At 48.9% G+C, this 15,648-nt stretch overlaps 6 protein-coding genes across 6 annotated transcripts; 3 read left to right on the forward strand and 3 right to left on the reverse strand.

Annotated features, from left to right (window-relative positions):
- Nucleotides 1–85: 85 nt before the first annotated feature.
- ACHE_21466A (uncharacterized protein) lies at nucleotides 86–400 on the reverse strand (the record flags this gene model as incomplete). The annotated part of the gene is made up of 1 exon (XM_043275552.1): nucleotides 86–400. The coding sequence occupies one exon, from the start codon at nucleotides 398–400 to the stop codon at nucleotides 86–88; it is 315 nt and encodes a 104-aa protein (XP_043134530.1).
- Nucleotides 401–1,727: 1,327 nt separating this feature from the next.
- ACHE_21467A (aminotransferase-like domain-containing protein) lies at nucleotides 1,728–3,144 on the reverse strand (the record flags this gene model as incomplete). Its single annotated transcript, XM_043275553.1, has 3 exons — nucleotides 1,728–2,184; nucleotides 2,241–2,617; nucleotides 2,665–3,144. 3 exons carry the CDS (start codon nucleotides 3,142–3,144, stop codon nucleotides 1,728–1,730), a joined length of 1,314 nt encoding a protein of 437 aa, XP_043134531.1.
- A 1,591-nt stretch (nucleotides 3,145–4,735) lies between these two features.
- Nucleotides 4,736–5,041, forward strand: ACHE_21468S (uncharacterized protein; the record flags this gene model as incomplete). The annotated part of the gene is made up of 1 exon (XM_043275554.1): nucleotides 4,736–5,041. One exon carries the CDS (start codon nucleotides 4,736–4,738, stop codon nucleotides 5,039–5,041), a length of 306 nt encoding a protein of 101 aa, XP_043134532.1.
- A 2,297-nt stretch (nucleotides 5,042–7,338) lies between these two features.
- ACHE_21469S (uncharacterized protein) lies at nucleotides 7,339–7,636 on the forward strand (the record flags this gene model as incomplete). Its single annotated transcript, XM_043275556.1, has 2 exons — nucleotides 7,339–7,406; nucleotides 7,483–7,636. The coding sequence occupies 2 exons, from the start codon at nucleotides 7,339–7,341 to the stop codon at nucleotides 7,634–7,636; spliced, it is 222 nt and encodes a 73-aa protein (XP_043134533.1).
- A 2,519-nt stretch (nucleotides 7,637–10,155) lies between these two features.
- On the reverse strand, nucleotides 10,156–10,563 carry ACHE_21470A (uncharacterized protein; the record flags this gene model as incomplete). The annotated part of the gene is made up of 1 exon (XM_043275557.1): nucleotides 10,156–10,563. One exon carries the CDS (start codon nucleotides 10,561–10,563, stop codon nucleotides 10,156–10,158), a length of 408 nt encoding a protein of 135 aa, XP_043134534.1.
- A 1,318-nt stretch (nucleotides 10,564–11,881) lies between these two features.
- On the forward strand, nucleotides 11,882–15,557 carry ACHE_21471S (uncharacterized protein; the record flags this gene model as incomplete). The annotated part of the gene is made up of 3 exons (XM_043275558.1): nucleotides 11,882–14,028; nucleotides 14,076–15,372; nucleotides 15,429–15,557. 3 exons carry the CDS (start codon nucleotides 11,882–11,884, stop codon nucleotides 15,555–15,557), a joined length of 3,573 nt encoding a protein of 1,190 aa, XP_043134535.1.
- Nucleotides 15,558–15,648: the final 91 nt, after the last annotated feature.

Below are 15,648 nucleotides of genomic sequence, written 5' to 3' on the forward strand. Positions count from 1 at the left end.
CTTGGTTTGGATTTGGTCTTATTCTAAACTGAAAGGACAATACAGGGATAGCAAGCGAATCCCGACGGTCATTCAATCGTGACCATCACGCAACAGATAGCTTTTCGTAATCATTGCGCATGAATTGCCGCAAGGCTTGCAGTCCATTTAGCAATGTCTGGGGCTCTTGCACATAGCCGATTCGCACGTATCCTCGAAAGTTGATTCCACCGCCAAACCACCCACTTCCTGGTACCAGCATGACCTCGACTTGCTCCTGGAGACGCTGGCAAAACACAACATCGTTGATCGGTCTGCCATCTCTGTTGACAAATTTGACGAACGCTGTTGTACCCGCCAGTGGACGCGTCCAGCTCACGGCCCATTTGAACTCCGATGCGAATGCATCAATGGCGTCCATGTTCTGTCTGGCTAGTTGCACATTACGCTTGAGGAGATTGTTCACATGTGGCTTCGAAAGAGTATGGGCTGCCACGCGATTGTCGATCTGGCCAACGGAAATGAGGGTATAGTCGCGCGAAGAGGCGCACGCCTCAATTATAGACGTACTTCTCGAAACGATCCAACCTAGGCGAATACCGGCCAAGCTGAATGCCTTGGACATCGAGCCCGTGGTGATTACCTTTTCATAACTAAAATCTAGAATAGATGGCGGAGGTTCGTGTTCGCCCGGGCCGAGGGAATGGAAAAGCGGACGATAGACCTCGTCGCAATGAATGATAATATCTCGTTGCCGAGCAATGTTGACCAGTTCTTGCAAGAAGTGGCGATGTAATATGGCGCCAGTAGGATTTTGGAAGTTGCTTCATTCTGGTCAGATATATGAACATTCATGCCTGTCAGCTGTCGGTGAATAACACCTACTTGATAATGATCACCTTCGTATTTGGTATGATCATCGCCTGTCGTGCATCGAGGTCCAATTGCCAGTTTTTTTTCCTCCGAAGAGCGACACAGGCTCACTTCAGCCCCCAGAGATTCGGGGACGGAATAGAGCTGTTGGTGCGTAGGATAATGGCATATGACATGACCACCGGGACCGACAATAGTGTATAGCACGAGAAAATTTGCTTGGATCGCTCCGTTCGTAACTAGGACGACCGGGAAGAACTGGCTCGACTCGGTTGGAATGATCGGGTGAATAAAGATTTGCGATATTCGATCGTAGGGCCGTTGATCCCTGAATCGCGCCGTATACCTGCTTCTGAGCAAAATCGACTAACGCGGTTTCTTGACGACCGAAATTCAACAGGTCGTTAAGGGAAACCGAGGCGCAGCATGTATCGGCAAGGTTGTATTTGGCAATGATTTCATGGCGGTTCATCCACTGTTAATCAGGAGGGTTGTTAACTCATGGCGGCGAAGAATACCTACCTGCTCAACAGCAAAACCATGAATTTGAACCATTCTGCTCGTTTCTGTCCACGCACGGCCGCAGGGAGAATTATTGACAGATATTGATAGCGAGGCAAGCAGATTTTATCCTTTACTTATATAAATTCCTTCTCAACCAGGACACGGTGCGAGGAGATTGGCAAAGAAATAGGGCTCGCGGTCTGATTGGTCGAATCGCTTTTGTTCCCTAATTCGGAAAGAGGAGACCACAAGCCCAATCAGCCAGGGAATGTGAATAACGCGGGATTTTATTGATATGTTGGCAAGCAGTCTACGTAAGCTATATTATGATGTTGAGAACTAAGCTTAAAATATGTACATTCATGCATTGCTCACTTGTCACGCAACATTCGAAGCACAGATCCAAGCCTTTTCACACCCTCCGCCAACTTGTCTTCAGCCTCCCACATAAAGCATAATCGTATATGCTGTTGTCTATCTTTTTGTGGAGTGGTACTACTCGGCACAGTGAACAGACTTTTGTCACCTAGGACGAGGTTGTAGTAGTCCAGCGCAACTTTGCATACTTCAGCAGCATCGAACGGGAGGGACAGTCGGATCCAGACATAGTATCCACCAATTGCTAAATTATGCTCAAAGCCAGAAAGGAATGTGACGCCAAGTGGAGCCAGATGCTCATTTATCGCGGATATAATCAGAGCATACCGGCGTGCACCAGCTGGGATGATGGTGTCGACAATATGTCGTTGAAGAGATTTATCTTCAAATAACTCGTTGATGAAAGTTGACATGAGCTGTGACGGGGCACCGCCAGAGCGCGTAGAGCCTCTATCATGAGGGTTAGCTAGGGAATATTACAGATTGCACGGGATGGAGAATAATACGTTTGAGAGAGTCCGTAAATGAGATCACCAGTCCCTTCAGCCCAGCCCACTCGACAGCCAGCACCAATTAGCTTGCTAAATGAACCATTGCTCACCACGTTTCCGAATCGATCTCTCGGGCCGTTGTCGAGAAACCTATCAATGTCCACGAGACGCGGTAGGCGGGATCGGACTAAGCTGTTATTGAATTCCGGATATTGCAAGAAATCGTAAACATCGTCGCATATAATGAGAGCGTCATATTTGCGGGCAATTGTAACAAGAGATTCGCGTCGTGACAATGACATTGTTTTGTTGGAAGGATTCGAGAATGTTGGGACGCAGTATATAACGTGCCGATATGACTTCCTATGCGGTTTGGCTGATTTTATATTCTCCTTTGAATCATTAGAGTCAGTCAGCACCATGTGAACGTGAGACGCACATGTCCATTATCCTTTTTGCTTTCGCTAAATTTCTTTTCAAACGCTTCAAGAGCGACCGCGAGAGCGTTGACATCCAACCCCTCTTCGTCCTCTGGTATTCCGCCAAGCCGCTGATAGAAACCGGCATCTTCGAAAGTCTGAAAGACGAGGTGATATGTCGGGTCCGCAAGCCAGACATGTTTCGTTTGAATTGGGTCTGTAAACACCTGCAAAATGCACGCCAAATTTTGACTGGCACCGCCGGTGATGCATATACGGTTGAAGTCAACAGGCTGAACGGGGGCATAAAAATCGCTAAGCCACCAGGCGATATTTTTTCTCAGAGGAAGATATCCTTCATCAGGGCCGTAGCCATATCCTTCAGCTGAAACAAGTGGATTAGACAGGGCGTCTACCGCAGCTTTTTTTAGACGCTCGGTTGGCAAGAGGTCTGTGGAAGGCCAGCCGCGAAAGAGATTGACCTGATCTAATTGAGACATACAAACGCGAGGAATGTGAAGTTTCGTATTATTGCAATTGGGATCTTGAGCAACAAGGGAAAACATGTCGTTTTGGAAATTTGGCCAATACGCCGAATCTCGCTTGAGCGAGCTGACCAATTACAGCCTTTGTTTACCATCTCGGGCAATATAGGCGATCCAGCCAATAATTGATCTCGGATCCTACAGGGCACATTCACTCTTTAGCCCTATATATGATACAAAACGGGGAGGGGTACTTGTCTACTAAACGTCTTCCATAGTAATTACGTGTCATAAACTTGGATGACAATATACATACGGGCCGAAACAAATTGGGATACCAGGAAACAGTCTCGACTTTCATTAAGAAAAAGAAAATAAAAGAAAATAATTTTTTTCTTATTATGCTAGAAGTTGATCATGCAGCTACACGTATTCGCGACTCAATTGTGAGAGAAACATGAGGCCTTTCTTCCGATGCTGCGAGCACCAATGAAGTGAAGGAAACCGCGGACAAGGACAGTCGGAATCCCTCCCGCTGCTTGGTAAAGCAGACCAATGGCAAATAGGCCTGCTCAAGGTAATCGAGCTCAAGTTAACCGAAGTACCCTCCCGTAATGATAGCAAGCTTGGGGGCTGAGATGAGCTTCTCATATCGCCGGACACATATTGTTCCCTTATATGAAGCTTCAATATTTCGGGATGTGTGCCGTAGAAGCAATGTACTCCCTGGCTAACATTCGTTGACAATTGGAGCCCGGTTTTATAAACCGTAATGCACATACAACGTGGATTGGAAAGGAAGTAACGATCAGGTTAGTGATGGTGAAGTCTAATACGCTTCAAAACCCATCCTCGATCTGAAAGACATACATCGATAGTTAATGGTGACACTAAGTATTGAAGAGAGCCCTATATACAAGAAGTCAGGCGAGACTCCTTGAGTAGCACTAGTTCTCCGGAGAAGAAAGTATTTCAACAACTTTGTGCACATCACTCGACGTGCGCCCTCGCAAGAGAGGTTGCAAGTTTCAATTGTGAGCTTTTCTTGTTGATACTTATGAGAAGAGAAACTGAGCGACGGCCATACACCCGTAACTGAAACAGCCCCCAAACTTTTTGATCTTGAATCAATATCCTCGAGCAAAGCCGCAACCATAAAATCACGAGATTTTGATGCGGTTCGTATTTTATGACGACAACCTAACTGGTGCTATCCGAGACAGCCGACCGAAAACTTTACTAGGAATAGTTCGTACCGTAGGGCGTCAAGTCCTGATGGCTTTGGTAGTTCACAGCCTACTCCGGAGTACCGCGGCTGCTCCACTGTGGATAAAGATCCTCCAGTCACAGCACAATGTTCCCCTAGAACTTCCAATGTATTTCTCAAATGGCTCTCGAGTTTCGTCCACTCCGATAAAGTCAATACACTGCCATTGCCCGATGGCAAAGGTCACATCACGCAACACGAGTCGGTTTTTATAAACATAAGCATGGACATTGTGCTCAGAAGTCAATCTAAACACAATTGCAATACCATTTATAAAAGTTATTGATATCCATCCTGTTCCCTTTATCCTCCACCGAATCGTTAAATTCTTGCTGCACCATGATTCCAGTTGTTAACTGGGGCGAGTTTCCTCCCGATAGTATCACGGCGAAACGACGGAGGGAGCAATTGCAACAAGAGGCGCTACAACAAGAGGCGAATAATTCCAAGCCAGAAGATACTGATAAAGTATCATTGGCTACTACAGCGGTCGAGAGATCAACAGATCAAGCTGGCGAAGATTCAAATGAAAAGCGAAAGCAAACTTCTCCACAACCCGAGTCAAGTCGTGAAGCAGGCAAAGAACCGAAGCAAGGATTCCGGAAGTCTACACAGCAACGGGTAGGCAATGCCTTTAAATATTGACAAAGTGTATATATTGGTAAGATCAACATGTCGGTCTCGAGTTGCTGTCTATTTGCTCTTACGGTGTATTATGAATGCATTCATTATCAGTCCAATGATATGTCACGGACTCGGACTAGTGGATGATATTGCTATTTAAAATAATGTAGCCATCGACGAGAACATCGAATCTGGGGAAGAAGAAAAGAAAATCTGTATAGGCGACGGAGGGTCTTTATAGACATCTGTGCGATGAAGATTAAGCTTTTGTTTGCCCCGACTGCTTGTATGGTGTCGTTTGACATGTTGGCGCTGTTTGTCTATACTGTCCGTTTGTATGGCATTGAGCGGCCGTAGTCATGATTTGCTACCCGCAGATTTTTGCAGGTACCCATGGGTATATAAACATAAGAAACCTGTCAAGGCTTGTGACCTAGCCGGCGGTGTATAGATTATGCAGTCTTTGAGATATTTTTGGAGTATCCAGCTTGTAATAGTTACAATAGCTGCTGATTTCTGAGGAAATAGATTTAGAAGTGATTAGACCTGGACATGGGTACCCATTTTGTCACGGACTCGGAATAGTAGATAATAACGAACTGAATTCCTATCTAAACTATTGTAGCCATCGACGAGAATATCGAATCTGGGGAAGAAAAAGGAAGATGAATTCTATCTACAAGAAAAGGGGTTTTTATATCAGTGCTGTGTGACCTCGCTAAGAGCTTTTTCTTTGTTTGTTCGAACGGCATTGTTTGCCATGTTGAAGGTGAACGTCAATAAAGGCACTGAACTTAGCTGAGCCGTCACACATTTGGGTACAGGTCTCGTACCCATATCCAAGGGTACATTTATACCCAAGTCTAAATGATTTTCCTGCATAAAATATCACGGAGCATGAGTGCTCGCTAAGTCACATGACATGTTTGATTCCTTCGTGTTGATTCCTTTGTTCTGCTTTAGGGCCAGGACCCCTCGCACATTAAATAGTTCAACGCTAGTGTCACGAGCTCGGAATAGTAGATAATAACGAACTGAATTCCTATCTAGACTATTGTAGCCATCGACGAGAATATCGAATCTGGGGAAGAAAAAGGAAGAGGAATTCTATCTACGGGAAAAGGGGTTTTTATATGAGTGCTGTGTGGCCTCGCTAAGTGCTTTTCTTTGTTTGCTCAGGTGGCATTGTTTGTTGATGTCTTTCACTGAGACACTGAGCCATCACAGCTGGCAGGCACAGCGTGATAGCGTTCTTTCTTCTTTCCTCCTAATGCTAGTATTTCGCGAGATAGTCTATCAATATATTTTATATTGAACGGGACCGTCATAAGAATTACACCTTGGAAAACTATGACAAAGGTAGAAGCTAATATTGTTCAAGGAGGGGCAATGGGAAAATCTCGGGAGAATGCATTTACCAAGACATTAGAGTCAACATATTCATAAATCCTACGGCGATACTCTTAAATGGCTTTTCACGTGGCAACACGGGTTTGAATTTGTTAAGGCCAGGCTGAAAGAATCTCTCTGAGATTTGATAAGTATCAAGAAGGTTCGAATATCTTCCCCACATCTTCGATGTGGCAGTCAACGATCGGTTAGGCTTGCTGACTTTGGAAACATTTCGCTGTGGCAGGCTGTGGCTCGCTGTGCATTAATCCGGTACCCACATACGATACAACTTTGACCACTGGTTGGCCACAAAGAGAGACATTGTAAATAAACTATCATTGACAACAACCAGACTGAGAGGCAGTATTAAAATTGGAACGGTTCGCTGGGCTCGCTGGCTTAGAATATACCCCACAAGTGGCACATCCTGGTCATTTGCTGGCCGCATCGTGAAGGCTAGCCCAATGACCCTTAGCAAGCCTTTCTTATCGAGTTATCCCCAGTGAGCCTATCTTCCTTCAATGGCCCGACTAGGCCAGGATTCACCGTTATACACAACAGAAGAACATGTTGCTCAGGCTAAAATAGAGATAAGTTATGTTTTTATATGTCTATGCCTTGATCACAAGGGATATGCAACCTTCTACTTTCGCCATTGTATCAGCTTTGATTAACGCCATATTAAATAGAAAGGTAGGTTTGATGATGAGTCGATGGTTTGCAGGATTTCAAGAGTTACCGGTTTCGATTAGCGCTGATGCCTGATCTCATGAATGCCACGTCACATCCCCTCTTTGTCTCTATGATAGATATTCTTATATTCATAACCGTGTTCCAGTGTAAGAAGAGTCCATACTAACTGATATTCTGTACATCTCTTTTCGTCTTTTCTAAAATCCGCGATTTTGTTTTATTTGAATTCGCTCATGCCTCCACAGAAATTCTACGCTGTTGCTCAGGGCCGCCCTCCTGCCCCAGGCATTTTCTTGTCTTGGTAAGCTATTTACTAACATTTGGGAGTGTGATTACTCCCTCAGCGTCTACGTACTTTTGCTAACAGTATATTGTAGGGATGAGACGAAAACTTTAGTCAACGGGTATAAACGTGCCCTTTTCAAGGGTTTCCCAACTGTTGAACAAGCGACAACCTACTTGGCCGACAACAACATTCCAGAAGACCAAAGAGTAATTCGAAGCGTCTCCGTGGATGAAGGACAAGCATGAGTATTTGTTTTGGGTATGCGTGTGGCGGACTGCTTGCTCATATGTGCAACCACCAAACTTAGTATCAGCGTTATAATATGCACGCCGCTTCCCTATTAAGAATCTGTATCAAGAAATTGGTATTGCTACACCGTAGAATGTTGCCTTCAGTGTCTTCAACCATAATTAATCTTAGTAGCATAATTTACCATACTCCATGAAGACAATACAATACTCTGGCAACAATGCTAAGATTTACGATAATAATGTGAGGGGCACTGTTTTTAAACTAGACTCTAAGGTAGACATTGCATAATGGTCTTATAATATCATTTGCATTCACTATAAACAGGATTTTATTCATAATATCTATATTACGTGTATTCTTTGTATTATGATATGCAATGCTGCCTTACAGGATGGCCCAATTACATCGTGCGCTTAATCCCTGTTTTAGCAAGATGGTCAAGACCTTCTCAATTGGCAGTTGACCACTTACACAGAGCCACGTTATGAAAAGATGAGGATAATTCAAATCGGAATTAGTTAGTTAAAGTCAGATTTCCTTGGGTCTTTGATTCGCTACGAAATTTTATCTGGTTTTGACAATTCGTATCCTCTGGCTTTCTCGGGGTCGCAAATAACGCCATGAATGAGACAACACATATTGTTGACAGCGAGGGCGAAGTTATTATAGTTTCAATATGCCTTGATTGCCCTTTTGCAACCTGGAATAAAGGGAATACGGAAGAGGACCTGCCAAAACCTCTTGCAGCTGAGCGGAAACTCGGCGCTCTTAGTGACGCCACTAGACCTCGGAACCGCCCGCCCATGGCCCGCCCGTCTGAGCCCGTTTTGGCCCATTCAGTGCACAATTCTGCCTAACTGGGAAGCATAACTTGATGACTCAGTGTTACAGACCTTATCGTATTTTAGTGGGCAAGCGTCGTTGATTGGATGGGTGGTCTATCGGCTCAGCTAACTATATGACTACCGGGCAGAAAGCGGGGGCGGTGAGGCACGTGACCCGCTGGGTACTGATGAGGATCTATCGGACAAATAGTCGGCCCGATTACCGAGGCCAGGGGATCTTTATATAGGTCGGTGTTTACACGTATTTACCCCCTGGGATTCCCCCTACCACCTGCCTCATTAGCAGCGACCAAGCGCGCAGCCCGGAGGGTGCACTGGCACGCCTTTACACAGTATTGGTTGGAAAACACTCCCAAACGATACAAAAACCTCGGGATAGGCCTAGAGAAACGACCACCGGAGCGGAGAACGAGTGACTCCAACAGGATCAAGAGATACTATAGTATTCGGTAGGCCTTATGTTTTTCTAGTATCCCACAGTTCCCACTAACCAGAATCAGCCTTTGTGTTGCTATAAATGGTTCTTTTCAAGATTGTGACGGCTCAGCTCAGTGCTTTCATGAACATTCATTGTCAACATGGCAAACAATGCCATGAAAGCAATCGAGACAAACAGCTGCTTAGCGAGGCCACACACAACCATATATAAGGCTTCTTTGTGTAAATGGACTCTTCTTCCTTTTCTTTTCTTCTTCAGATTCGATATTCTCGTTGATGGCTACAATAGTCTAGATAGGAACTCAGTTCGTTATTATCTACTATTCCGAGCCCGTGACTTAATATCGAATCTCGCTTTTTTTCTTCTTCTTTTCACACATCTACTTCATTGGCTCGATCCAGCGATCGTAGAGCCAAAGTAGTGTGCCCCTCTGACCGACTGATAGATACCGATACCGATACAACGAACCAGCAGACATGCCTCGCCCAAGAAACACCGTTGCCTCTACCAGAGCCAACCGAAACGAAACGAATACCAATACTGAACAGGAGAACCGACAGAACCCCATCCTTATTGATGGAGATGAGAATGAAGAACAACGCATGATGACCTTGGAGGAGTTCTTGCAATATGTCTCCGAGGGCCAGAATGGTTGTATGAGAAGCTCCGAGCAACTCATCAACGATATGATGACAGTCTTGATGACCATAAGGTCCGTCTTGCTGAAGAAGAGCTCCGAGGACAAACCAAGGATGGAGAAATTGCGCTTCTGCGCCGTGAAACGGAAGAGATGAAGGGACAACTCCAAGATATCAAGAAGCAACTTACTGATGTGAACGCTGAACGTGATGCATTTGGGAGCCAAATTGCCCGACTGGTGATGGACAGTGCCAGTGGCCGTCAAGCCTCTCCAATGCCCATCAACAGCAAATCCACCAAGATCCCAGATCCCCCAATGCTTACCGATGGAAAGGAGCCCCGATTCGAAGACTGGCTGCTCCTGATGTCTCAGAAGCTTACTGCCAATGCAGACCACTTTGACACTTCTCAACTTCGTATAGCATATGTGGCTAGTCGATGTGATGGTAAAGCTTGGAAACACATCACTCCACGCATGCGAGATGATGCAATAAACCCATATACTGACTCAAAGGATATGCTCAATCACCTGAAAACAATCTATGATGATCCAAACCGTGTCACCACTGCAAAGCACCAATTCCAACAGTTATACATGAAGAACAGTGACAAGTTTCATGACTTTTTCTCTGAATTCCTTTACCTTGCAGCTGAAGCGGGCGTCGCTGAGGATGATTGGAAGGATGAGCTCTACACCAAATTGACGACCAAGCTCCAAGAGCTGTGCATCTCCAGCAGCATTGGTGATGGAACGTTTCAGGAATTCTCCAGCGCTGTCTCCCAGACTGCAAGCCGACTTGAAGTTATCAACCACCGGACTCAGAAGAATTGAACGTTCAGCCCCAACAAGGATATGAGCAAGGGAATTAGTCGAACTGGGACCACCTTCAAGAAAGAACTGACCCCATCCTGGAGCACCACCCCACATACGAGCAATGCTGAACGTGACCGATTGATGAAGGAAGGCCGATGCTTCCATTGTCAGGAACATGGACATCTCGCTCGTGACTGTCCTACCAAGACCTCAACCTCTGAACTGAAGGAACTTGAGCAAAAAGCACCTGTGAATGAAATGAATGACAATGTGGGAAAAGTCTAGCCCAGGAGAAAGTCTCCAACCTGGGCCTAGATGATGTCAACCTAGGCGAGTTAGATCTCAGTCAACTGATTGGGGGACAGGGATTCAATGTGAATAGTCAGATAGCTTACAATGGAATCAGTATCCCTCTGACGACCCTGGCTGACACTGGAGCAAATGGTTATCTCTTTATGGACACCCAACGAGCAGTTGGATTAGCAAAGTTCTTTGGAGTCCCAACACGACGACTTGATACACCCATAGGAACAAAGGGTTATGACGGAAGAACTGGCTCAACAATTACTCATGCCATTATTTGTCACTTGCTTATTGATGGGCGGCGGTTCTTGAACCAACCTTTTCTGATTGCTAATTTGGGACAGCATGATGTGATTGTTGGACGAAAGTGGTTTGACAGTCAGGATGTGTGGTTGAACGTCAAACACCGGAAGCTGGTATGGCCAGAGCAGCGAAGCCTCTTGGATGAAATCCAGTGCAAACAGTACTTGGTGGCTCCAAAGCAGATTCTTCAGCATTCCAAGCCTGATCCCATCCACCAAGCTGATATGGAGCGACGTGATCGACAAATTGAGAAGAAGGAACAAAGAGAGCGATATCGAGTTCCCCGGAAAGAGGAGTCAGACCGGCGAATGGACATGGCTAAGATGTCACGTGCTCTCAGGAGCCAGTCTGTTACAGACCTTGCCGTATCAGCCTCACGTGATGATACAGGGTTAGGATGGAATCATTGGATAACAGTTGATGGTGGATATGCAGGAAGGAACAAGGATCAATTTGATATTTGGCAGACCTAACCCAGAGGGGTTGGACGAATATGCGCATGTCCGAATTAGGGGTTCGGAGAAATCGGGCGCTGATTGGCTGGCGAAAATGGCAATTGACACTCGGTCGGTCTGGAGCCTTGACGCTCGGTCGGTCTGGAGCTTACACCGGGTTGTGTGCCCGGGAGTGGCCCAATTGAGCTGAAATTTTCACAGCTTATAGACCGGCCCCTGCTTTATATCTGGCTCGCTCGGGGGCCCCATATCGCCCAAAATGACGGTGTGGTGTGGGTAGAACGATGCCCGGTTTTGGCGCACGGATTTGTTGGGGTGTGGCCTGACCATCGCCATTCCGCCGCCATGATCGACCCGGCGAATTCGGGGGTCATTCACTGATTCAATTCATCGAATTTCACAGCATCATTCACTACACCCATTCATGGGATAGAGCAGCCATGGAGAATGAACTGTTCCAGAAGATCCCAAGCTTGCAAGTGATGATCTGTCGCCAGTGCAAGCATGGCGTACGACCGGTGGAGGTCGAGCGACATCTGAAGCGGAAGCATCAGTTCAAGCATCAATCCGCCCACCAGTTGGCTCAGGCAATCCGACAGTGGGAGGATATTGAACAGGACAGTGCGGCCATCCAGATCCCATGCATATTGAACGACCCGCTGCCCATCATCCCCTGTGAACCCAATGGTTTGTTATGCCAACGACAGGACCCCCCGTGCCATTATGTGGCATCCAGCATGGACACCATGCGAAAGCACTGGCGCCAGGTCCATCAATGGTCCCAACAGACCCGCCGTGGCCGGGTTGGCCAGAGAGAGCGCACACAAGGGGCCGCTGAGCTCCGGCGTTCATTCACCACTGTAGCGTGGCAGCAGATCTTCCCATCGGGCCCGGGGTCCCATTACATCCATATCCGCTTCCCAGAGGGCCACCCACCACCACCACCGCCCCCCGCGGACCAGGCCCAATGGGCTGTCGATGCCATCATCACCGCATGGGATCAGGCTCGAACGGCCCAGGAACAACAGGCCGTCATCCAGGCCGATCGGATCACCGATGCTAACCCGTGGCTCCGCCGGACCGGGTGGGCACGATACCTGGAAGGTGTGCACCCCCAGGACCTGCTCCGGCTGGTGGAAGCGCCCCCCGAGGAGCCCCCGGATCCCATTGAACAGGCCATCCAGGCCATTTGGAATGCCATGGGCCAGTTGGCCCGGCGGAGCCAGCAGACCGTGCAGCGGTGTGGAACCGGCATTTGTATGGAGGCGGCCCGGACCGAGGCCGGACAGACCCCATACCGGCCGCTCCAGGCGTACATGGATGAAACCAGTGTCCAGAAGCATGTGCAGGCGTGGCAGCAAGTGTTGGGCTTCATTGCACGCACACAGGCCACCCAGGCCGGACAGGGCATGCGGGAGTGGTGTGGTCCGCTGCCCGTGTATGGGATGACCGCGCGGCAGCAGCGGAAGTGGCAGATCTTGTGGCAGCTTGCCATGCCCACCATGGCGAGGCCCCAACAGGCGCCCCATCGAGCCCGGGCTCGGGCGGTCCATATGTTCCCCGGGGCCGGTCGGATCCTAGAGCAGGGTGGGAACCCCGGCAGTTATCGGGCCACCGAGGGGCATGGGGTGAGCCCCGAGCATGTGGAAGAAGCAGAGGAGACTGGCAATGCAGGCAGCACTGAGCCGGCATGGATGATGAGCCCAATGGAGCGTGCCTGCTTGGAGTTTTGCATTGAGCTGCTCAACCAGCGCCACCGTGCCCATGAATATGAAAGCCCCCTTGTGTGTGCCATGGCGGTGCTCGGCTGGGGGGAGACTGGGTGGCGTGATCCCGACAGTTACCCCCCCATTTTATCGCGGATGATCAAGCTTGCGCGGTTCATGGTGGTGCAGAAGGCACTGTGGTTGGATCCCCATGTGGGGGACATTATTCAGATGTGGCAGGCACAGGCTAGCACAGTGAATGGCACTCCGAATGGCACTCCGAATGGCACTCCGAATGGCACTCCGAATGGCACTCCGAATGGCACTCCGAATGGCACTCCGAATGGCACTCCGAATGGCACTCCAAATGGCACACCGGCTAGCCCAATAGCATGGCCGTTGGCCAGTGCAGATGCCCAACTGGCCGATATCGATGAGGGCTGTGATAGTGCCAGTCCCACACGCTCCACCCCCACCACAGTGCACGATCGCCCGTCATTTCATGACCATGTGCAGCAGATGGTCAGCCGCTTCATGATCCGTGGCACCCATGGGCCCATGCAGACATTGCTCGACTGGCGCACATATGGGTTGAAGATCCATTACAATAGCACGGCGCCGGGCCATGTGGCGTGGATGGGAGCCGATGAGCTGTTGTACAAGGATCTGCATTTCACGATGGGTGAATTCCGTGGGTTCATCCACAGGCTGGTTGGGGCCACACGGGAGCTGCTGTGTGAACTATTATGTATTGCCGATGGTTCCAGCAGCGCCCACACCCCAAGCACCATGCCGCTGCCCGCCATCCCGTGGCAGGGCTTGTATGATGATCCCACCCAGGGGCACCCGGGCTGGAACTTTTTGCATGATCGCCGGACCCGGTGGCCCGTGGATGGCCGGTGGTGGATGATCCAGCGGCTGCGCACAGAGCGCCCCGTGCAGCAGCAATTCATGCGCCGGGGGCGATCCACTGCCCATTGGTGGCACAGTATCTGGCCCGGGTGGCCCGGTTCAAGGAGAAACTGGCCGTGGCCATCCATATGACGGCGGGGCAGCCGGCACGGGCCCCCGAGCTGCTCAGTGTGCAGTATGTCAACACGCCGAACAACCAATTCCGCAATGTGTTCATTGAGGATGGGATGGTGACACTGGTGACTGCATACCACAAGGGCTTCCATGCGAGCAACGACAGCAAGCTGATCCACCGGTATGTGCCACGGGCGGTCGGGGAGTTGGTGGTGTGGTATATGTGGCTGGCGATGCCATTCATTGACCAGTTGACAGCGTGGCAGGCCGGCACTGCGCATGGCACGGTGAATGGCACGGTGAATGGTACAGTGAATGGCATGTCGAACGGCACATCGAACGGCACATCAAACGGCACAGCGAATGGCATATCAAACGGCACACTGAATGGCACATCGAACAGCACATTGAACGGCACATTGAACGGCATATCGAATGGCACATCAAACGGCACACTGAATGGCACATCGAACAGCACATTGAACGGCACATGGAATGGCACACCGAATGGTACGGTGAATGGCATGTCAAATGGTAGACTGAACGGCACATCAAACAGCACATCGAATGGCACACCGATTGGCACACCGATTGGCACACAGGCCGGCACATCAAATGCCATGTCGAATGGCACAACGATTGGCACATCGAACGGCACATCGAATGGCACATTGAACAGCACAGCGAACGGCACATCGAATGGCACATTGAACGGCACAGCGAACGGCACATCAAACAGCACACTGAATGGCACATTGAACAGCACATTGAACGGCACATGGAATGGCACACCGAATGGTACGGTGAATGGCATGTCAAATGGTAGACTGAACGGCACATCAAACAGCACATCGAATGGCACACCGATTGGCACACCGATTGGCACACAGGCCGGCACATCAAATGCCATGTCGAATGGCACAACGATTGGCACATCGAACGGCACATCGAATGGCACATTGAACAGCACAGCGAACGGCACATCGAATGGCACATTGAACGGCACAGCGAACGGCACATCAAACAGCACACTGAATGGCACATTGAACAGCACATTGAACGGCACATGGAATGGCACACCGAATGGTACGGTGAATGGCACATTGAATGGCACACTGAATGGCACGGCGAATGGCACACGAGCCGGCACGGTCGATGGCACATCAAACAGCACATTGAACGGCACATGGAATGGCACGGTGAACGGCACACTGAATGGCACATCAAACGGCACACTGAATGGCACATTGAACAGCACATTGAACGGCACATGGAATGGCACACGAGCCGGCACGGTCAATGGCACACTGAATGGCACGGCGAACGGCACACTGAATGGCTCATTGATTGGCACGTCGAACGGCACATCGGCATGGGTTATTAGGGTTAGGGTTAGGGTTATTAGGGTTAGGGTTAGGGTTAGGGTTAGGGTTAGGGTTAGGGTTAGGGTTAGGGTTAGGGTTAGGGTTAGGGTT

This window comes from Aspergillus chevalieri, chromosome 2 (assembly GCF_016861735.1).
Source record: "Aspergillus chevalieri M1 DNA, chromosome 2, nearly complete sequence".
In the NCBI taxonomy this organism is placed as follows: Eukaryota; Fungi; Ascomycota; class Eurotiomycetes; order Eurotiales; family Aspergillaceae; genus Aspergillus; species Aspergillus chevalieri.